General features: G+C 40.3%; 1 protein-coding gene across 2 annotated transcripts in view; it reads right to left on the reverse strand.

Annotated features, from left to right (window-relative positions):
• The window catches only part of sorcs3a (sortilin related VPS10 domain containing receptor 3a), a 267,372-nt gene that overhangs the window by 21,107 nt on the left and 221,455 nt on the right, over positions 1–24,810 (reverse strand). For both annotated transcript variants that reach the window (XM_085356485.1, XM_085356484.1), the window contains 5 exons: positions 24,608–24,779; positions 11,691–11,877; positions 5,348–5,481; positions 1,726–1,849; positions 1,128–1,240 (listed from right to left, as the gene is read on the reverse strand). In XM_085356485.1, the coding sequence (XP_085212611.1) occupies positions 1,128–1,240; positions 1,726–1,849; positions 5,348–5,481; positions 11,691–11,877; positions 24,608–24,779 (730 nt within the window). The remainder of the gene's footprint in view (positions 1–1,127; positions 1,241–1,725; positions 1,850–5,347; positions 5,482–11,690; positions 11,878–24,607; positions 24,780–24,810) is intronic.

A 24,810-nucleotide genomic window follows, 5' to 3' on the forward strand; every position in this document is an offset into this window, starting at 1 on the left:
AAGGTTGAAGTTTAGGCTCACAGGGTCACTTTATTCGACTGTTTTAGATTGCTGAGAAAAAAGGGAGGAACAATTAATCCAACTGAGTAGCAAGAAAAAGGTAAAATTGAAATATGAACTTTTCAAAGATTCTAAAAAGCTGAGAGCCTAAACTTCAGACATCCACACCGTTTCTCACATGCTGAAATGGTTTAATCATGAGTGAATTAACACCAGCATCAACAGAGCTCTATTTAACTTTGGTAATTAGTGAAGTGCACAAGCTTTCAATAGCTTGAGAAGACATCAATAACTTCAGTGATTTATTTAAGAGGGAGTCAAGTTGGAATAAATAACACAAGTCTGTCCGCAGGATCGTTAATATCAGTTCAGCCTTAACTGCTTTAGTGGAGTCTTGTTATTGCTAATAAACAACATGATGAAGAAAAGCTAAAATCACTTTTAAGGCAAATTACTTGAAGCGAAGCGGCACGAAATTCACAGCGAACGCTAAAACAATCAGCTCGCAAACACAGGTCTGACTCTGGGGTTATCCGGGTTACACACGAGCTCCCCTTGAACCACTTTAAACGTTCCTCCAAAGGCTCCCACCTGCAGCTCCAAATGCTCGATACGCTGTTAAGATGGCTAAGAGCACAGCAAAAAAATGCAGCACTCTATTCATGAGCTGTGGATGGGGAGATGAGTAGCACTTAGCAGTGATGGGTGAGCTTCCCACACACACTCGCACACCTCCTACGATCAAGTGCGCACACACAAACACACATTAGCCACAGTGACAGGTATCGTCACTCCTTGGTCTCCTAGGCTTGAAGTTCATTTTCTGACTTTAAAATTAAGAAATCGGCGCTCGTGAAGGCGTCTCGGGAGAGAAGGAAAGCAGAGTCGTCTTCACACCTGTCTGATGATGAATCACGGGGTGGCCGAGGGCGTTCTCTCGCTGCACCAGTGAGCCCAGAGTATTGGACCGCAAAGGGGTATATGAAATAATTGAGAAATAGCAGGATGAGACGGAAAGTAGGAGTAAAGAAAAAACGATGGAATGGAAAGAATCTCAAGATGGAGAAATGGAAGGATGGAAGGGAAGGAAGAGAGAAGGAAGCAGAGAGAAAATGAAAATCACTCACTTGGAGCAGAGCCTTCTTAATTACTCTCCCCACATCCTGTCTCCACTCGGGTATGTCAGGGTTGAACTCGTCCAGATTAGGGGAGAAAGATAAAAGTAGAGATTTGAAGAATTCTGTCGAGGAGAGTCAGGGGAGAATCGGCCATTAATTCACTCCCATCTGAAGGCATTATTCTCAGTGAGCTGTGCCAACTGTCATTTTGCTCAAGTCGAGTTTCAGGTAGTTAACACTTGATGAAAAGAAGAGGCTTTCTCATATCCCCTGCACTTCCCTTTGGCTAAATGTACCAGATGCACTTCTAGATAATTAGAAAATGTCACAGCTTTACGCCAACCCATTCTCTGGTAATAAATCATTGCATTTTACAGATACTTGCTGCTGGATCACTTCATTTTAAATGAAGACATATTCTTTAGAGGTTCCAGCAGTAATGTGATATATTTTAGTCAAGTAGGAGCTGTTTTACATCTTATACAGGGTAAAAATAAAAGAAAACAGTAAAATTGGAGGACTTAAATAAAAAGTATTTAACTGCCTCCCATTAAACTGCAGTTATGTGTTGTTACCAGCTCCGGGAACACAGTTAACAAATACTGACCTTTGACTGCTATAGTCTTAGTGTCCTGCAAGATGGTGTTGCTGGCAGCCACCTGAACAGTTATGGTGTGCATTCCCTCACTCTGAAAGGTGTGCGAGATGCTTCCATCCAAAGTTATCACCGGCTGCAAGCACAGTTTTTAAGTTACAGGTAAACATAATAATGTCCCAATTTCTTTCCAAGTTCAACGTGTAACATTGGTGAAACTGCACACCTTGGCACCAAAATCCCTCATGAGGAGGAACATGAAGTAGTATGTTATAAAAACTGTAACAGGTACTCATTTATAAGTATACACAGTGAGAGTTTAGGCCCTACCAAACAAAAGATGACTGAAATTATAGTGATAGTTTCGGTAGTAGCTTAAAAGTGTTGTTTCTGCTTTAAAAAACAAAACAAAAAAGCAGATCCAAACAGAATCAGTGAAATACATATACTCTAACAATTCCAGCAATTGTTACCATGGCCACATCACAACAGATGTGGAAGAGGAATCTGGTCTTTAAGTCTAACGTCATCAGCCGCTTCCGGGTCCAAACTCCGCTTCAGGTCCCAAAGTCAAATGAACACTGCAGCATCACTGAGAGTTAAAAACTGTCTAAATTCTTTAATAAAATGATCAGTGTGGCTGCTTTACCAGGTGTAACTATAAAGTTTAACATGCAGGCATCAATGAAAACAGGATTTATTAAGTTTAATGGAGTTTGAAGTTAGCAGGGAGTTAGCTCGCTAGTTTCCACCTAAACATGATATACCATGTCCTGACTGATGGATTCTTGAACAATGAAAACGTACAGCTCTGCTAGCACTTCCAACATAAAAGGAGACCGACAACTAAACAGCAGTGGTGTTTGTAGGGTTACTGAAGTTGGGCTAGCTGGTATATAATGATGTGCTACGTGATTGCTAGCTATACAGCTATGTTAGCATAACATAAACACAGTGAAGCTGAAGGATGAACGCTAACTTTTTTCCACTCGATAAAAGTTAACGTGAGGGTTCCTGATGGTTAGAGACAAATGCAATTGCAGGATGCTGTAAACGAACCAAACTTCAGTCAGGAGAACAACTGAGATAACCCATCCACAATACGAGGTTAGTCATTAATATACTGCTGCAAGTGCTGGGCTGTTACATCGTAAGGTTTTAAAAACTGAGCTTTACAATGAAGAGTGGTAGTAAAACTAATAATAAACAGAAATACCTAAAGTTGTGTCGTGGTATAAAACTGGGGATAGACACCACTTCACAAATTACAGGCCTGTTTCTTTACTTCCACAATTCTCCAAAATCCTAGAAAACCTGTTTAATAAACGATTAGACAAATTCTTAGATAAACATAAATTACTCTCTGACAGTCAATATGGATTCCGATCAAAAAGATCAACATCACTGGCATTAATCGAATCAATTGAAGATATTATAAATGCTATAGATCAGAAACAATATGCAGCTGGACTATTTTTGGATCTTAAAAAAGCATTCGACACAATCAATCATGACATATTAATTAATAAACTGGAACGATATGGGATCAGGGGGGTTGTACTGCACTGGGTGAAAAACTATTTAAGTGACAGGAAACAATTTGTGAAGCTGAGTGTCCATTCCTCATCATGCTTGGACATTACTTGTGGTGTTCCACAGGGCTCTGTACTGGGTCCAAAATGTATTATTTATATAAATGATGTTTACAAGGCATCTGATGTATTAAAAATTAGTATTATTTGCAGACAACACAAATATTTTTTGTTCTAGTGGGAATCTAAAGGAGCTGCTGGATACAATTACTTCAGAAATGTGCAAAATTGAAAAATAGTTTAACAGGAACAAACTATCGCTAAATCTAAGTAAAACTAAAATAGTCTTATTTAGGAATTCCCTTAGAAATGCAAGTGCGAATTCATATAGATGGTGTGGAAATTGAAAGAGTACTTGAATATAAGTTTCTTGGTCTGATTATAGGAAAAAAATATTACTGGAAGTCACATATAAATCATATAGATAACAAAATTGGAAGAAGTGTTTCAATCTTGAGTAAAGTCAAACACATTCTCTATTGTTCCCTGATTGCACCGTATTTGAATTACTGTGCAGAGGTTTGGGGCAATACTTACAAACGTCTGCTATCATCAATCTTTATATTACAAAAAAGGGCCATAAGGATAATCCATGAAACTGGTTACAGAGATCATACAAATCCACTATTCTTAAAATCAAAAATTCTAAAATTCACAGATCTGGTTCATTTTCTCACTGCATAAATTATGTATAAAGCAATAAATAACCTGCTTCCTGACAATATTCTAAAACTGTTTTCTAAAAGAGAACGGGGATACAATTTGAGGGGGGAATTAAATTTAAAACATCCTCGTATCCGTACAACATTAAAAGGTTTTTGCATCTCTGTGTGTGGAGTGAAGCTGTGGAACAGACTAAGTAAAGATATGAAGCAAAGTCCAAGCATGGCGCAGTTTAAACAGCAGTTTAAGGATATGGTTTTTGCAGGGTACAAGGACGAGGTAGAAATTTGATAGGCTGTTCTTGTCCAATATTTTCATGTGTGTGTGGGTGCACGTGTATTTTGGGTGTATATATCTGTAGGTTGTGTATCCTTTGAGGTGTAACTGGGGTTTTTGAAAATGAGTATATGTGTGTATGTGTATACATGTATATATGGATAGATAGAAAGATAGATATACATATAATTATTTATTTTTTTTAAATACATGTAACATATAATGTAATTGTAAGGAGGATTTCTGTATTCTGTTGATTACTAGATAGTGGAAAAGGGGGTGGGATTAAATAAGCTTATGCTTCTTCCTGCTCCTTTTTGAACATGAACGTTATTTGTGGTTGCTCATTTTCCTTTTGTTTTGCTTTGTTTGTTTGTCTGGTTTTAATTCTATGTTGTTATACTTTTTCAACATGTTCAAAATAAAGATTCAATCAACCAAACTCAGAGAGGCCGACAGTGATCACTGACTGTTTTTAGGTTCTTGTTCAGATTAAATAGAACAAGATACAAAACATTAAAACCTGTTAGAAACACAACAGCCTCAATAAACACAGAGTAGTTTGGACCCGGAAGCAGGGTTCATCATCATCACCTAACAACCGGACAAACGTGTGAGTCTTGGTTCTGATTCATTATCATAGTAATTTCTATAATACAAGCATCAAACCTGAGGTCCTACACAAGTTTATTAGCTCTGTATTAAGCCTGTCAATCTGCCCTGTCCAATCAAAAATGACACTAATTGGCTTTTTAATACATAATGAGTGTAAAAATGTGATGCCGAGAGATCCTGACCAAGCATCACTATGTGATTAAGACACGAGACGACCTTTCAGCTAATGTTAACCTGAGCGTGCTCTAAGCACACGAGACATGTTCTATCACTTTTGAGGACTTGGCTCTGGATCTCTCTTTTGTTGCTTTGTTCTTCTTAAACATTAAAAACACTTCTCAAGCACAGATAAGAGCATTTATATTAAGCAGTCTACTAACAGCAGCACTTACTATACAGCTTAAAAAAATAACAACTAAAATCTAAATCGCAAGCCACAGAAATTTCAATGAAAATGTCTTTAATGATTCTTTCTTTGCAGACGTTACCTCAGTATTGTTTCCTAACCACCAGAAGTAAGTGACTGTGCGTGAGTGGCTGGGTAAGACCACCGCTGTGATGTTCACTTCCTTGTTTCTTATGACCACAAAGGGAGCAAGAAGCTGGACATGCTCCACTGGACCTAAGAAAGAAACAGGACAGACGGGTTGATATCGTACACGGATTCAGTTAATGAGGCAGACTTCAGATCGTGCTTCTCACTCAAATACAAAAAAGGCAGTTGGCGGTACATGGGGTGCGAAGCTTGTTCAGTGCACTCGGGTTTCCTCCCACAGTTCAAAGATCTGCACCTGAGGTGAATACATCTGTCTCTGTTTCTCTACATGTCTGGTGCAGTTTGGGTAAAGACACACTCCCATCCCAGCCCCCCAAACTCTGGACAGAATAAGTGGGTTAAGAAAAATGGATAAATGCAAACACTGTGAAAAGAAATATCATATAAACTCATAGTGAGGAACTCTCAAGGTGCAGCCGAGTGTCCGTTACTACGACGTGATGGATGAAAATCCTCTAAAATGTAACACCTTTACTTCTGTAACCATGTTGATGCAACTCAATCCAACATTACTGAGAAAGTTTATCTTTATGAGGACAGTTAAACAGTCGGGGACTTTTTATGTCACTCGAAACAAGATAATTGTCACATCTATCAGTGTGACAATCAAATGATGTAACAGCTTCTAAGTAATAGAAGCCCCCCCTGCAGTTTATTGCCTAATTCTATACTGCAATCACTGCGATGCATGTCAGACAGACCTTCCCAATTAGGCTGTGCGAGTCTGCTGGCAGGTGTAATGAGACTGCCTAATAGGTGAGACATATATGGCGGCCTGTTATAACCATGCACACACTGCGATGGCAGAAGATGAAACACTGTATGTTCGTGTGATCTTGTTCTCATTCATATTCATATTTATTTCTTCATCCGAGTTGTGACGGTACATTTCTTAATAATGACTATTCTAAGTTGGGCGCATGTTTGTTTTAAATTATTCCAGCCTTGTATTTTGGAGAGAAAATAATCAGCAAATGGAAGAGTTTTCTTTCTGCCTGCTGTGCTGTGTTTTTAAACAGTTGACAGAAGTAATTGCTTTCTCTGTGGCAAAACAAGGGTTTTAAATAGAGTTTGCATTTCTGCACATTATGGTTTGATAAACTGATAAGTTGAATTAAACAGTTCTATTTTTTTTGTTCTTTATTATCTCCACACCACAAAATCCACTTTATGCACTTCTTTATAATCATCTAACAGAAAATTCAGTTTTATTTATATGGAACAACAACAGACATCTCGAGGCACTTTATATTATAAGCTAAGGAGCATCACAGACAGAACTCTAATGATCCAAAGATGCCCAGTTGGATAACACTCATTTATATTTATGTACACTATAAATTATTATAGTGAAGGTCCACCTGGGTCTATTCCAGAAAGCAGGTTAAACTAACTTTGAGACTGATATTCATGTGAACTATGACATCAACACAGTAAACATTTATACTAACGATTTAACGAAGGCTTGACTCGCCGCAGTCGTCCTCTCAATGAGAGCGACTCAGTAAAGATCACCGTCTTAGCGCTGCAATAGGAAGAAGCGCCCCGGTGACAAAATGATTGCTGAGGTTTCTCTGCAAAATGCCTCATCTTTTCCAGCTGTTCCATTCATCTTCTCCTGTGTAATGTCCGTCCTCCTGCACTGGAAAGGCTGCCTGAGCGTTTGAACCCGGCTGAGCGTGCCAAATTACCAAGACTGGGAGGTACGTGACAAACTGGAACCCCACCAAAGTGGACCATGTGCTAGCACTTGTAATGTAAGTTTTGCTCTTTGCAATTGCCCGTAACGAATTTCCCAGAGGAATCCACCTGAGAGATTAATAAAGTTTTATCTAATCTCTAATCTACAAAGCATAAAGGCAAACTTTTGAAAACGTCAAAACCACACTTTGTGACTTTTCTTAATTAGCTTAAATCTTAAAAAGATCTGTGGAGTGATTTGGAGGAGGATATACCAAATTTAACCTGTAGCTGCACACACTGCCTGCTTCTATCAAGCTGCGTGACTATTAAGAGACGCAACTGACATGTTTACTTGGATAGTTTGGACTTTTCTTACTGCATTTTACATTTCTGACCAATTGTCACAGTGTGAAGCAGTCAGAGTTCAACAAAACTGCAGCTGAGCCAGAAAAGTGAATGTCTTTAAATACAAACCCCGCCTTTTATTCTTTAAGAAACAGGAGTGGACGTTTGCTGGTTTCTTTTAATAAGTTAACACTATTTATATATTTTCAGTGCTAGTACTCATTCATCTGACCTGGATTTTCCATGAAGGAATAAGCTCTACTCCCAATGTCTCATGTCATCAACTCTGAGATATTTATTCTGGTGTAACGTGACAGGAGCAAACTTCAGGTGACAGCTACAGTCTGTGAAAATGTAGATGAAACATATAGCAGGCAAACAGATAGTTTAGCTATTTTTTGCACATATGTAACATTATTGTTTGACAGAAAACAGAACCATTTCACTCTGATACTAGTGCTGACGAGCAAAAAACTCCCAAAAATGTTGACACCATCATGAATTTTTTGACATAATACCTTCTGGGTAATACTGCAAACCTCCCCACTAAGAACCTAATGGGACCTGACAGGGGTCTGGGATGGTTTACACTAATCGTAGAGATGAAGTTTGCTGCCATGGACAAATGTAATACACTATTTTTATGGAAAAACTCCAACGAAAGGTTCGTGTAGTGCTCATTTCTCCGAGGCTTCTATTAGCGCTCATCCTGTTTAAGCAGAACTAATCTTTATCCCCAACTTCAGATGCTGCGTGTGTGTGTGTGTGTGTGTGTGTGTGTGTGTTTTGGCGTTTCTCCCTGAAAGCATCACCTACACTGTGAAATAAATCCAGCTGAAATTGTTCCTGTCAGAAATATATACATACAGCGCAGGCTGGCTGACTTTTAATTTAGGAGGTTAAATTAAAATTGACTGAAAACATGTAGTATTTAGAATGTTGGACTGTTTGTAAGTCATTAAAATGTAAAAAAAAATAATAAAGATATTGTTGGAAAAAAAAATTGACTGAAAAAAATCAGCAAAAATAACAGAGAGACAATTCAACACTTACAGAAAGCAGCTTGAATAATTTCCATGGAAAGTTAAAGTGATACACTGTTTTGTTGCTGTCTGAACAGAAGCTAGAAGGCATGACGATCCAGTAATTTGTTATTTGTGCTGCTGCGTAAAACCTGCTCCACTTTAAAAGTAATCCATTGTTGTGATGCCGTATCCTCAGATAACTGCCTATTAGCTGCAGTGGCCTTAAAAGCTCACTTCTCTGTTTGTTCCTCACAGTAAAACCTTGCATAAGCAAGTTTATTATGACCTTTTTCCCAAAACTTGTTTATCACAGCTGCTGTATTACAAACCCTGTATAGGTGAGCACAGTTCACTTGAAATGAGTTTAGCGTGGATCAACAGTGTGGTTGCCGTTCAGGTGAACGAATATACCACCTGGAGCTAAGTACCGTGAAATCCACATCTGAAAAAACATTTTACTGCTGATCAAAAAAATGCATTAAGTGACTTAATTTCATTTGATGTTTTTTTTATTGCTGATGTCCAAAAGGACTGCATCTGACCATCCATCTAAAGGCTTTCTCTCATTTATTTGAAGACAGGAAGCAGCGACTTTCTACAAAAATCCCTGCTATTGCCTGAAGGTCTCTCTTCCATCTCCAGTATAAATAGTGAGCAACACTACATCATTTATATGAACCAACAGTCATGTCCCAACATTACTGACTCTGACACAAACGTCTTCATGTCTTCAGAAAGTATTCTGGTCTTAAGTAGCAAAGCTAATGTTGGCTGGGTGGGTGATATCCAGGCGATCAACTCTTTTGTCTAAATAATTAAAAAAAGGAAAAACAAACAAATCACAGCAGATCCTCTTCCTCCATCACACCCTGTCCCAGCATCCTCCTCTGTCACGCCAACCCTCTAAAGCCTCCTTCGCTACATCCCTGAATCTTCTCTGTGGTTTCCCTCTATTTCTCCTGCCCACATTCAACATTTTTGTCCATCATATTCACAATCCCAGCTCTGCACATGTCCAAACCATCTCATCTCTCCATCTCAGTACCTCCAGCTCAGCCTCCCATGTTTTTCCCAGTGCTACCATCTCTAAACCATACTGACTGATGGCAGGTCATACTATCATCCTAAACCTAAACCTTCCCTTTCATTCTTTGCTGATATCCTTCCTCTCACTCGTCTCCACCCACTCCACCCTGTCTGCACTCTCTTCTTCACCTCTCTCCTGTACGTTGCTTTCGACGGTCATCCATCTCCACTGTTGCAGTTGTCTCCCCATCATTCTCACACATGTACATTCTCACATATCACATTGAGGTGACTGTTGTCCTTATTTGGCGTTATATAAATAAAACTGAACCCTGGACAGGTCGCCAGTCTGTTGCAGGGCCAACACACAGGGACAGACAACCATTCACACTCACATTCACACCTAGTGGCAATTTGGATTATCCAATTAACCTATCCCCACAAGCTGCATGTCTTTGGACTTGCAAATCAAATTGAATTATTCTGTCTTGCATCTACAGCCTTTAATTCCTCTTTTCTCCAGAGCATACCTCCACCTCTCCAGGCTCCCTACTCTCACTACAGACCACAATGTCTTTGGCAAACATCAGAGTCCACAGAGACTCCTGCCTGACCTCATCTGTCAGCCTGTCCATCCCCACTGCAAACAAGCAGGGCTCAGAGCATCCCTGATGTAATCCCACCCCTACTTTGAACCCATCTGTCACTCACTGCACACCTCACCACCATCCCTCTGTTCTCATACATGTCCTGCAGCCCTTCACATACTCTGCGCTTTGCTCCTGACGTATTCATGCAGTACCACAGTTTCTCTCTTGGCACCCTGTCATACGCTTTCTCTTGATCTCCAAATACACAGTGAGGCTCTTCTGACGTCATCTACATTTGTTCATCAACACTCTCGAAACAAACATTGCATCTGCAGTGCTGTTTCTCAGCAGGAAGTTGGATTGCTGCTCACTAATCATCACCTCTCTTCTTAACCCTTTAATGTCCTTTGTATCATATTTGATACGAGTTTCTGAGATCTGTCTCTCTGATCAATACCTTCCATAATTTCAAAATGTTATTGACAAAACTCTTTGTTTGGTCTAAAACTAACATTGTTGTTAACAAAAAAGTTGCCAAAAATGCCCAATGTATCAAATGTGATACAACAAAGATATAATAAATACATAATGAAAATACATCTCAGAAAACATCTCAGTTCCAAAAAATCTAAATTTTCTGGCTATTATTTGATGGTTTGGATCTACAGGGTTGAGCTAGTATGACGGGCCCGTCGGGCTCTGTTTCACTCTTCTGTACCACCTTTAGAAGTCAGTCCAGCAACAGGCATTTGAAACACGAGCAAGACCGGGTACTTTTCTTTCAAAAGAGATGTTTAATGAAGGTTTAAATTAACATGGCGGGACTCGGTCAGAAACCTGTGTTGCTTCTGACTCCTCAACTACATAACCACATATTTACAGTGTGCCGGAAGCCCAAAATACCAAAAAGCACATTAGAATTTCTATATTCTTTTAACATAACAGTATTTGTGAATTTACATAAAATTATATTCTTAACAACAAAAATGTACATTTCTCTTTTTAACCCCTTTACCAGTGCCAATAAACTGACCCATCTTTAACAACTCTTTGCTACATCCTGGTGTAACCTTCTTTCAACCTTACTGTTCATGCTGGAGGGTGAAATCTGAACATTTTATCATCTTACCTAACACAACTTTAGTGGGTATGTGTGTGCATTGTACCAAATCAATAACAAAATATGAGCACGTCTGGGTCAGAATAAAACAGAGCTTTTAAAATGAGATTTTACAGACCGTTCAGTTTGTAAAGTCTCATTCTGTTCCTACATTATAAACATTCTCCTATCTTAACACACTGTATACAGACAGGAAACGCATCATTAACTGATGTTCATGGACGTAGTCATACACATCTGTGTTTATCAGTAATGCTTTGTGGCCTGAAAAGCAAACAAAGTATTAAAAGTCTACTAACACTCTGCTTCTGGGCACTAAGTTAACTGCTTTGAGTGCAAACTAAAAGTTGACTCAGATGACAGCATCGACAGTTTTGTCTCTTATGTCGATGAAACAGAGAGTGAACAGCAGCAGTCATCTTCTCAGAGAGGATTTCAGTTGAAAGCAACAGCACGCGTTGTGTTTGTGACAGTGTGGACACTTACATGTGACGTGCAGGTAGAGTGTCGTGGTGTCGTAACCGAGCGTGTTCTCTGCAAACGCCGTGACACGGAATATTCCGGCAGACTTGTAGACGTGCTTGATCCCTTCCTCGGTCCAGCTCAGATTGGAGTATGAAACTGCTGTGCCGTCACCAAAATCCAGCTGGATGTTGGTCCGCAGCGAGTCCCCCTGAAACACAGCACACCAGCGTTTCTTCAAGCTATAGACAAACACTTTTACTGAAATGAGTTTTGCAATGTGGCTGCTTTACAGGGAAGAGCTGCACTGAAGAGATGGAAAAACAGAAGCCACGACAATGTGAGTGATGCAGGCAGAGGTAACATTTCTAACACACGTGCCTCCTGTCAGGACCAAACCAGGGGATATTTCCCTTCCTAGGCAAACACATAAACTGCAACACTGTGGAGCCACTACAAGTTAGATACAACAGTGTGGCTTTAATCTGATTTTATCAAAACAAAGGCATCTTAAACCATACCTCAAACTTAAGGTGCATGAGCACACTGAGAGAAGCAGCATTTTGTTGACCAGACGCAAGAACGCAATTATGCAGCAGCATGGTGCAAAGTGCTAAAAGAGATTGTGAGACTAATAGCACAGAATGGTAACAAAGTATCAGCAGGTGAGGTTATTTGCGCTTTAACACTGACCAATCACATCCAATTCATGGCCGGGAAGCAGGCTGTGAGTGAGTCAGGAGAGTCTGCTTCCCTGAGGAGAGAAGGCTGGCATGGGGCGGATTCAATGAAAGCCAAATATAGCTCATTAATCTAAAGCACTTCAAGTATGCTTGTGAGGGCAAATTCAAAGTTCTAGGGGCTTACGTTTCAGTCTGTTCTGAAAGCACTTGTAAAGAACTTGTTTTTTGGTGAAGTCCTAGGTATAAAAGATGAAATGGAACAACTGACATTTTTATATTGTGCTGATTTAATGACCCCTCAAAGTTCTTTAAATTTTCATTTAAAGACAGTCCGTCTCTGTACACATTAAGTGCTTTAGCTCATACACATAGCCATCGATGTGAAGTAGATGATAATTAACCTACAATGCAAGTCTTTGAAGTTCGTGGAGGAAAGTCATGCAAACAAAAGGAACACACACAAACTTCATGCAGAAAGGCCCCACCCAGGGGACCAGGAGCCTTTCTGGTGAAGTACACAATGACCATGATGCCATTAGGATGAAGAAAAGGAGATGAGCTTCAATAATAATTATACATGAAATAAAAGTTTTAACAACCTACTAATAATCCAAATAAAAAACGGTGATTATGATTGACCGTGGACAATAGTCACATGATTGAATTTCACTATTTGCATAAATGAGGAGAGAAATGCTTGTTGCTGTGTGCTGCCATACGACACACCCAGTGGCTGAATGAATGGAAGTGCCCAGCATTTCTGGCAGCAAGATGTCAGCAGCAGATCCTGTAAATAATCCCACAGATCAAGCTGACCAGCTGCACTCCTCAAGCCACCTCAGCGATGCTCCCACCAGGCTGTCTGGCACTGATGATCTGGCTGTTTGAAAAGTTGCTTCACATCTTTTCACCCAAACATGATGACTAAGAGAACTGATCCAATATCCACTAATCTGTAGACCTCGATATCTACTAACATGTCAATCAACAGTTTTGGTGCTGCCACAGCAAACGCCCGATCCCCTCTGAGCTTACGATTAGTCCTGGGCACGCTCAGGAGGAGCTGGTCTGCCCACCTGAGGGACCGCGAAGGTATGTATGGATGAAGAAGCTCAGAGAGGTACAGAGGGGCAGCATTGGACAAACATTTAAAAACAAATAAAAGCAGCTTAAAAAGGATCCTAAATTGCACGGGCAGCCAGTGAAGTGAATATAAAACTGGGTGATATGCTCGCATCTACGAGTGCCAGTTAAAAGACGTGCAGCGGCATTCTGGACTAGCTGCAGTCGAAAAGCAGAAGGTCGACTCACCCCATAATAATAATAATCCAGCCGTAATCCAGAAAGTGCTTAATTTTGGCCAGCTGCCTCAGATGAAAGAAACTAGACTGTACAACCGACCCGATCTGGCTTTCAAGCTTAAGTTCAGGATCCATTTTAAAACCCAGATTAACAATCTCTGGTTTACAAAATGATTTCAGGGTTTGCAAATCAACACACTGAACAGCAGTGGAGGCAGGTCTGAACACCATTACTTCAGTCTTAGAATCATTAAAACAAAGAAAGTTTAGCGCCAACCAGGACTTGACGTCCTCCAGACATGTTTGTAAAGATTTACAGACGACACATCTTTCTTTTTAAGAGGAACATAAATCTGGCAGTCATCTGCATAACAGTGAAAAGAGAGTCTGTGTCTCCTAAAAATTGAGCCCAAGGGAGGTAAATACAGTGAAAACAGGATGGGACCCAGAATGGAACCATGCGGTACTCCATGAGACAGCGGAGCACCGGAGGACTCACAGTTTCCTAAGTGAACTGAAAAGGTTTGATTTGTTAAGTAAGACCTGAACCATTTCAGAGCCACACCTGTTACACCGACACACTGCTCCAAATGCGAGATTAAAATTTCATCGTCTTCAGTGTCAAATGCAGCAGTTAAATCGAGTAAGATGAGCCTTTCACCAGAATCACATGATAAAAATATATCATTAAAAATTCTTAAAAGTGCTGATTCAGTGCTATGCATTGCTTTAAAACCAGATTGGAAAATCTCCTGAATATTTTGCGCATTCAAATACGGGATCAATTGGTTACTTGCTACTTTTTCCAAGACTTTAGATAAAAAGGGCAGCTTAGATATTGGTCTAAAGTTTTCAACAGTGTTTGTATCTAGCCCAGGTTTCACGCCTCACAGCACGGGCTTCATCGTTCAACCAGGGTTCAAACTTAGTCTTAGGATGCCTGATTTTTAGAGAGGCAACAATAGCCAAGGTATGAAACCAAGAACTGAGTTCCTCTACGTTTTGGAGTGTGTCAGGAATAGAGAACTGAGTATAGTAGGTGGAGAACTGTGCTGCAGTGAAAGAATTTAACAAACGAGATGGCTGAACAGGGACATGCCCCCTGAATCCATTTCTAGACAAAGAGATGTCAAACAGAACCGGCATCAGAGAAAACAGGGTCAGAGACTTTCAGATTAAAAGCAGGCAATGCGTGCACTAAAACTAGATCGAGAGTGTGGCCACACTGTTGTGTGGGTGCAGAACAGACATCGAACTAAATTAAAAGAATCAGTAAGATTCAAAAAGTCTTTAACCATGCGCTTTTCTAGACAGCACACGTGAATATTAAAATCCCTGACAATAAGAAAGGAGTCATATTTTATCGTGACTTCAGTCAGAAATGCAGCAAATTCCATTATAAAGTCCTTACTGTATTTTGGGGCCCTGTATATTATTTTGCACAGTACAGGGGGAGAACAGGCTATTTCAAATAGCAACAGCTCAAAACTGGAAAAATAAAATTTGAATGAAACCTGTTTACACCTGTAGCGATTTCTGAAGATGGTCGCAACTCCTCCACCTCGATCAGATGTGTGTTGGACATTAAAAGAGCAGCAGTCTGAAGGCAAAAGTTCTGGAATCACCAGCAGTTATCCACGTCTCAGTTAGGCAGAGGTTGACCTCAACAAAACACTGTTTCAGGTATGTTTGAGAGCTGTCAGCCTTTCTTTAGCTTCTTCTGCAACACCTGCCCGATGTTTAAACACCACCTTCTATTTCCAAACCTGAAACGGATTCATGAGCATTCAAACAAAACAAGTTCAGTCAGGAAATCCAGTGTGATTTGTGATCTTAGTTCACAAGAGATGGAAGATAATTTTCAACTAGTTTACGTGTTCTTAACTTAAACACTAACTATGCCTTTTTATACAGATATACTTTATATAACTTAAGTCGACAGCAAGATTACAAGGTTGCTCGTCTTTGCATTGTTGGCACAAAACAAATTCCCTGCAGCTTTATAGTACATAAAAAGGACAGGACAGTCACTATATTGTGTCTGTTTACTTCCAAGTATTACTTCTAATGACACAGTTTCACAAATGTTCTTTGAATCATTTCTCTCAGATTAAGCACTAGTGTTTACTCTCTTCATGTCACTGCTTCCTAAAGCTTTGTCTGACCAGTTAAGCAGAAAGACTAGTTTTACCAAACAATAATTGATGCTCTTTAATTTGCTCAAATTTAGCAAATAAAGAATTCATTTGCAGAGCAAACACATAAACATTCTGCTATTAAAGGTTGAAAAAAGCTCTTCGAAGCATCTTTGCAGGCGGATGATTTGTTGCAAGTTAACTCAAGAATGACTTCAAAGTTTTATTTATTAATATATTAATCATATTGAATTGTATAAAAGTGCTGTATATAAATTATTTTCATTGCTTTGTGGCACGTGCAGCAGAAGAGGAGAAAAATAAATTTTGTATGCACATGTGAGTTTGTGTTGTGATCCCGCCGTGTTTGCCTTTGCAGGATGTGCGATCCTTCCGCTGCCTGCACGGTTTCCTCTGAGAATCACATCTGGCACCGTCGGTGGATAAACACACAGCGCAAGTGTTGGTGGCTCCAGCTGCCACGGCGACCAAACCTGAACTCATCCTCTCAGGCCTGTGAAGTCAAACTCCCAGCCTCCCCTTGGCACACTGTAGCACAATACAACTGGGATCTTAATTTGTAACACTGCATTAGCATGCCAGCTCTGCCAAAACTCACATTAGAACCAAATAAATTCATTGTTCTCTTTCCTGCTCCTTTGCTCTTTCCATCCCTCTCTACCAGTCACTCCTTTGTGTGCTTGCGTGTGTTCAAACACAGGAGGTTTGGTGGGCTTTGGGGCATTTTTCATGTCACTCTGTCTGGAAAATGAAATCTGTGATAAGTGGCTGGAGAGAATAGAGAAAAGCTAAGAACAGGGTTTGACAGCACGGGTATTGTTTCCAAGTGTAATGAGCTGGCATGCAAACAAGACTCGAGCTCGGTGGTGCTGATGTCACTCAGCTCTTCTCGGCGTCTGCTGGCCATTCTGTTCACGCTCCTCGCTGTATCAGCCACAGCGGGATTCACTAATCTGCATGAGAGCGATGCTGACCCGTCTCTCTAAATGTCACTCTTTGTGTTCGTGTATCTCTCAGGGTTGAGCAAATCCAAACACATCATGGCTGGAACCCTGAGACTGGGTTTGCACTGAAACAGCTGCTGTATGTGGACAGGGGTTTGGATACATGAGACCGGCATTTGTTCAGGTGTGTGTCAGACCTGAATCTACAGTATCAGCGTGCTGTGTGACAATAAAAGCTGTGAAGCGTTTTGGAACATCGCCCAGGCTATTTCTGACAGCAGAGTGCACGTCATGTTCCTCCTACAGTGGATTCATGTTTGCACTGTAATAATAAGACTGGACAAATTCTAAAAATGCCAGTTAAATAGAAAATATTGCTAAACTGATTACAGCAGGGACGACTGCGAGGAGCGATGGAGTTTTACATTACAAACAGAGCTGTGAGGTGACAGGTGTCACTCCAAAGCTCCAAGAATCCTTTCAGGTTTGTTTTGGTTTCACAAAGCACCAAATGTATAAAATGTTATTTAAATAAATAAAACTGGTAAAGACTAAACAAAGGAACAGTAGCATCGTAGCATCATTCCAGAAAAAATGATTCATTCATTTTAGTCCTGAAATACAATCTGAAAGTGATGCTACTAATAAATCCAGCTGCTATTTGTGTAAGCAACCTTAAAATCAATCTGTATAGACGATGTTAATGGAAATCATTTGGTAATGACGGTAATGCATAACATGCTCTTAGCGTGGGCGTTGCAGAAACTACTAATAATGCGAGCGATCGGTTATTTCTTCATGTGCTCTTTGTTTCACAGTAACGATAACTAAAAGCATTAAAGTGCACAACAATCAGTCCAATCACTGATGCCGAGTGATGGATGTCATGCATATTGTGTCTGCTTGTGAGAGGTCCGAATACGAGCAAGAACAAGTCATCATGATCTTCTCTTAGTCTGAATTAAATTAACTCTACACAGGAAGACAATGTGTCCGTGTTGTTTTTGTGTAAAACACTATTAGAGCAACTGAAATGAATAATTTATTTACTATAACAACAGCAACTTCTTCTGCTGCCCCCAAGTGGTTAGAAAAAATAAAAAATAAAACAAAAACAGTGAATGCAGGTTTATTTACCATATTAATATTTTACATATTTATACGTATGGAGATCATTACACAGATTGTTGTTGAATGTGTATTTTTTGATACTAGCTAAACAAGTCAGGGCAAGTACTCCAATTTTTGTGACTACACAGAGCTTCAGAATGAGCACTGCAGTTAATATTTTAGCTGGAAATCCTCAGTAGTCGTGGCTGTCATGTTCGATATTCACAATGTTTGTAGGCAGGAGATTCATCTGGCTTTTCCACTGGGGCAGAAATGGATTTTGCAAAAAGATAACATGAGCGAGAACAACCGTAGAACATTTTCTCCCAAATGTGACACGATTGTGAAACAGAGAAGTGGCTGATAAAAATTCAGACTGACAAAACAAGTGTTAGGCAGATCACAAGGAGATTATATTAACCCAGAAGGAAACACAGTGTGATCACTGAAAGCCACTTTTGGTGAGAATTGAACTTTTTGTAATGTAGTGATGGATACATCAATACAGTAACCAAGGACGAAACTAAAACTTTATATCAAGCTGACACAGAGTTTCAAGTTTTTATATCTTATGGGGGCAATTAGAAAGCTGCAACACAACCTAAGCAGTTAAAGGAAACAATGAAACTGAAAACAGTGGCTCTCTAACGCATGCTGTCACCAATCTGTCCTCTCCAACTTAAGCACAGAGCTGGCAAAGCCTGGGTCGGAAAACTGAAGCCAAATCTGATTCATGACAGCAACCAAGAGGGATGGCAGTTTATCCAGTCAGTCCTCACTTTGTGCCGCCATCTGATATAATCTGCCACACTATGTTTTATAAATCTAATCAGTCAAAAAGAACCCAGTTCCAAAAATATCGTGTAAAATGCACTGATTTGTAAAACTCATAAATCCACATTTTATTGCCAATAGAACAGAAAATATATCAAATGATTAAAGTGAGACATTTTACTATTTCATGAAAAATATTAGCTCGTTCTGAATTTGATGGCAGCAACACGTCTCAAAAACGTTGGGAAAGGGTCAACAAAAGGCTCGGAAAGTAAGTGGTACTTTGCTGGATGAACGTTTCACAACTAATTAGATTAGCTGGCAACAGCTTAGTAACTAGACTGGGTATGAAGAGAACACATTAGACTGTTTCTCAGAAGCAAAGATGGAAGGAAGCAACAAACTGCATCTAAAAATGATGGAACAATTTCAGACCAGTGTTCCTTAGTATAAAACTATTTGGATATCTCATCGTTTTCAGAGAATCTCTGGAAATCTGTCTGTAAGGGACAAGGTTGAAAATCAATATTGGATGCCTGTGATCTTGATGCCCTCGGGGGGGCACAGCGTGCCATGGAAATCACTGCATGGGCTCGGGAGCACTTCCACAAATCCTTTCCTGTGAACAAATTCACTGTGCCATCCACAAATGCAGGTTAAAGGTCCATCATGCAATGAAGAAGCCCTATGTGAACATGAGCCAGAAATACTGCCAACTTCTCTGGGCCAAAGCTCATTTAAAACGAACTGAGGAAAAGTGGAAAACTGCTCTGTGGTCAGACAAATTGAAATGTATGATTCCTTTTGGAAAACATGGAAGCCACAGGCTCCAGACTCGAGTAGAGAGGGGCCATCTGGCTTGCTATGAGTGGTAGTTCATAAGGCTGCATCTCTGATGGTATGAGTGCATCACTGCCTATGGAACGGACATCTTGCACATCTGGAAAGGTATCATCAATGCTAAAAGGTTTTAGAGCAACATGTGATCCTGTCTGTGAAACCTCTTTTTTGGGAAGTATTATACCTCATACTGCGTCTATTCCAGCAGCATGGCTTTGTAGCTGTGTAAGCATCTGGGTGCTGAACTGGCCAGCCTGCAGTCATTTCAGTTCAATTCAATTCAATTTTATTTATCCAGCGCCAAATCACAACAACAGTTGTCTCAAGGCGCTTTATATTGTAAGGTAGCCCCTACAATAACACATACAGAGAAGAACCCAACAATCATATGACCCCCTATGAGCAAGCACTTTGGCGACAGTGGGAAGGAAAAACTCCCTTTTAACTGGAAGAAACCTGCAGCAGAACCAGGCTCAGGGAGGGGCGGGGCCATCTGCTGTGACCGTTTGGGGTGAGAGAAGGAAGACAGGATAAAGACATGCTGTGGAGTCCAGACCCCTAACCAGCTGAAAACATCTGGAGCACCATGAAACCAAAAGCAGCAGCTGGAATCATCGGACTAAAAAAAGTGCTGAGTTTTTGAAGGTTTGAGTGAAGGTATGTAGACTGTTGTTTGTGATTGTGTGGGTGAAGGCCCATAAATGTCCAGCCTTTTCAGAAGATGGTAATCAATGAGATCGCTGCAGATAGAAATTGTTTATTTTCGAACAACATAGTGGACAAAAAATTAGACATAGCTTCCACGTCTGACAAGGGAAGCCAATTCAATACAACCTTAAACCTGCATTCTTCCTAATGGCCAACAGAGGGAGACTTCCCTGGTTGCAAGAAGACTGTCACTTGTTCTAGTCCTCACTGAATGCAACATAATGATTATCTGCAATGATCCTAATTAGAGTCAAACAGGAGGATGAAATAGTGTATCCTTTAGGGCAGCCCTAGTTTGTGGGTTTAAAGTATTCACGTGGGGATTTTTAATAAATAACTGACTAATAATTAATTAATTAAAGATATTTTTAGATCAGGCTGACCTGAAATGTGTCAAAAAGTAAAAATAGCTCTTAAGTGGCCTGTTTAATGTTAATCTTCATATCCCAGTTAAAATGAGCTTTGTACCTGCTGCATTTAGCATGATGTTGCTGCTGCCAAGTGCAATTTGTGTCAAACTCCTGCAGTTCTCTAAGAATCGTCCTCCGTAATAATAATTAGAATGCACACAGTACCCACTTATCTCAAAGTCAGGACAATGTGAGCTTTTTTTTGTTTTTTAACAAATCTTAAACAATCCTTCATGAACAGTTTAAGAACAAAAAAATCACTCTGCTAACAGCTGACAACTCAACATAGTTACTGCGACGTGTAGACGGCTGCCTAAACAATGCAAAATCAGAAGCGATGCGGATCTGATCATCCACCCAAACATGTTGATTATTTAGTTCTTTCTAACCGTCTTTTTAAATATGGATATGAGCCACAGGGTCTTCTCCCATTTAAAATTGTATGCCATTTGCTCTTCCCAAGAAATACAGCCATCGCAAGCTTCATGAATATAAATTAAACTTTGAATTCATCTTGAGAATTTTCTCAAATAGGGCTGATGCCACAAGGATTCTTTACCCCCGCGCTTCTCTTCTTCTCTTTTATCGCATCGTTCTGCCACCCACGTCCCTTCCTGTCCCCCTCCTCTTTCCATCACAGAAATCCACTCTTTATGAAAGAAAACAGGCGTCCATTCCTCAACTTATCACGCAGTAATATGACAACTGGGGCCGGACCCCGGGGGACGCGCACTTACCTTGAGCTGTTCCCGCTGTGGCAGGAAAACACTCCAGTTGCTAACGCCGTAAAGCCTGCAGTTATTATCCACAGACCATATACTGCCTGAGACACATGTGAGGCAGTTTCCTCGTGACCAGCCAGTGTGGCAGACCTGGCTCTGAACACAACAGCTCTCGCTCACTAACAGGGTCTCCGGTGAGGTCCTTTGTGTCTGCCTCTGACTCAGAAGTCTTACGCTGCGCGGGAGGTTTGGAGGGATTTGACTCTATTAAACCTCAGAGTGTTTAGAATTCAGTTACATTCCTAGAAAGTACTTCAGGATTTGTGCTTCGGGTTTCAGGGAAGCACGATAGTAAGTGAACAAACCCGCCTACAGTGCAGCTGGTCCTACTGCTTGCTAGGAAGTAATAAAAACACCAGTTTACTTTATGTGTCCTGACATCATAAAATATTATTTGGACACGAGTTTTAAATAGCAACACAAGAAATCACTGATGCATCCAGCTGTTCAGCACAACCATTCAACATATAGTTTAGTTCACCAGTGGACGAGGAACTGTGTCGTCAGTGCGATTATGATGCTGGGTTTCCCAAGTCACATGTACCAAATGATCCCACAATATGGAATTCCATATGATTCACAATTCACCGGGTGTCTAGTGCCACTATTTGTAAATCCAGGCATTGTAAGCACATTTAGGCTAAAAAGAAAACTGACATTGTTGTGTTGTATACCAGCGGCCCCCAACCCCCGGGCCACGGACTGGTTATCGTTAACTCTGTTTCCCCCGGGTCTTTTCTCGTGTTGTAGTCGTGTCTTATCGTGAAAGAAATGTTTGCGCGTTACCATAGCGACCAGAGAGCATTAAGGGGCAGAGAGGAGGATGTTACTCTCAGTGTTGTTGGTGCATTTCAGGAGGACGCTCCTAATAAAGTTACACAGTGAATTTGCATTTATTATTATTGTTACGGCCCTGGCAGGGCCTCCTCCTGAAGGTGCCTGTGTGGGCGTGTCCCACTCCTCTTCTGCTGGAGGTGCCGCCTTTCCCTTTTACACAGCTGACTCACATCAGTAATTAAAAGTATTTAAGCCCAGGGAAAGGTGAGCTCTGGGCCAGAGTGTCATTAGTGTGGTTACAGCTAGTTAGCTGAGTGTTTGCGGTGTTTGCAGCTAGTGAGCTGCACTCTTTTTGACTTTGTACTTATTGACTAACGCTTGAGTTTTGTTTGTTTCTTTAAATGGTGATAGCGGCTTGTCTGTCTCCTTTAGTTAGTATTAATAAAAACTCTGTAGTTTAACCCTTTTGCCTCCTTGACTCCTTTTTCTGACCCGGACACTTTTTGTTACTTCCCCCGCACCGCCTGGACCCCTCAGGGGAACGTAACAATTATATTTACAGAATACCACAGTTTTTGTCTCGGTCGTTTCATTTTATTTTGTTGTATTTATCCGCGACACCTTAAAGGCCGGTCCATGAAAATATTGTCAGACATTAAACCGGTCCGTGGTGCAAAAAAGGTCGGGGGCCGCTGGTCTACACCACTGCAGCTGAAGTTAAAAGCACAACTGAAGGCTCAGTGTGTGAGTTTAAGAGTGTTAGCATTGTCACCAAGTCATATGATAAAGTTACTCTATAAAAATACACAGTCATGGTTGAAGTATACCCAATAATTCCACATTTAGTAGCAATAACTTGAAATAATCTTTATTCTACTCCTTTGTGCAGTAAATTCTGAACACTTTAAAACATTACTTCAGTTCATTGAGATTTGCAGGCACTCATTTATGTGCAGCTCTCTTAAGGTCCTGCCACAGCAGATTGCCTCCCATTTAACTCGTGAATACTGCATAGTTCATGGGCTCAACTCAGTGACTGAAAGGTACCCGGGTCCTGTGGTTACAAAACAAGCCCAAATCACCCGCCCGCCATGGCTGCAATCACAGTTAGTATGAGGTGCTTGTGCTGATATGCTGTGTTTGTCATGGCCAAACACGTTAGCTGCCATGTTCTCTTTAGAGAAGAAGCTTTCTCAACCCTTCCAAACAAGCCACACTCACTCAGTATTCTTCTAATTGCACTTTCTTAAACTTCAACATTTAATATAATCGAGTCTTTTGAATTTCTCTGATTATAATACAATATGACCTTGGGGTGAATTCTCAGAGACCTTTGTTCCAGGAAAGATTGTGGCGTTGTCTAAGTGCAGGGAGTGTACTTAGTTTTTCACACCATGTCAGTTAGAGTCCTCTAAATAATTCACTAAACTTTTTCATTACTGTATATATAATTTTGGAAATCAATGATTTAATTTAAAAAACAAACAAACAAGAAAAACAATGAATTTAAAATTTTATGTAAGTTGATATGTAGACAAATCGAGAGAGCAAATAATAGATGTGGTTCAAAACAAAAGAATCACTGTAGTATGAGAGTTGACCATTAATATGAACTGCAGTCGTGTCTGGTTGAAATGCACTTTCTCGATACGGTTAACGTAGCAGCTCTGTGACGAAGTGCGCCATGTTGTGAAGCGACTTGCTGCTTGATGCAATTTGATGAAAAACAAATGTGTTCAATATACAACATTATGAAACTTTGAATTTACAGTTTCAATAAAAAAACTTTGATTTGCATCCCTCCCTGCAGCACTGCTGCAGCTCACTTCCTGTTTAAACATATCTGGTTGTTTCTGGATAATAATTCTGCATTGTTTTGTATTTTTTAGCATTTTTGTGGTGAGCAAGTAGCAACACTGTCAGCACAGCGTTGCTTTTTAAATCTTTACCGGAGCTCTCTCTAAAGGTCTTCCTTTACTGACCTTTATTGGATTCTTATGATAATCAGACTTTTTATTTCAATTTAGCATCGGTTTTTTCCAAGCAATCTTACACCACCCATTCACAGACAGAACTGCCAGTTAAAGTGGGTGTCATACAGGCAACCAAACTGAATACGATATCGAACTGTGCAATCAACATTCACTTCATAATAATGAGTTCAAACATATAGCGTGCATATTGCCTACCTAATTAAAGAAGAACAAGATAATTTATATAAAGTTGTGAAGAAAGTGGAACATTTTATCCCTTATATGGTCCAAAGCACAGATACAAATTCATTATAACTGCAACTTCAAAAGATATTAAGTATCCAGAACAGTTCACATGAATGTGTTTTTCTGCCCCCTGGTGGCCAGAATTCTGTTATTGCAGCTTTAAGCAAAAACTGAGGTAAATAAATTAGCGTTGAAGTTGACAGGTCTGTAGCTAAATGTAGATGTATTTGTTCTCACCTCATCCAAATGCACCATGAAGGTGACATTGCTGCCCAGGCTGGCAGTGAGTTTGCCATCTTTGGTGGTCAGCAAGAGTCCTTTCGGGGGTCTGTTGGGACACTGCTGCTTTCTGGGTGTGTACAATTCCTTCACTCCTTTCGTGCAGTTGTTCAGCACCACTTTGCGGTACCTTGGGAAAGAAAAGTATTTTATCCCTCTAT

Source organism: Diplotaxodon limnothrissa, linkage group LG6, assembly GCF_057381915.1.
Source record: "Diplotaxodon limnothrissa isolate DT_005_m linkage group LG6, D_limnothrissa_male_GT1.1, whole genome shotgun sequence".
Classification (NCBI taxonomy): Eukaryota; Metazoa; Chordata; class Actinopteri; order Cichliformes; family Cichlidae; genus Diplotaxodon; species Diplotaxodon limnothrissa.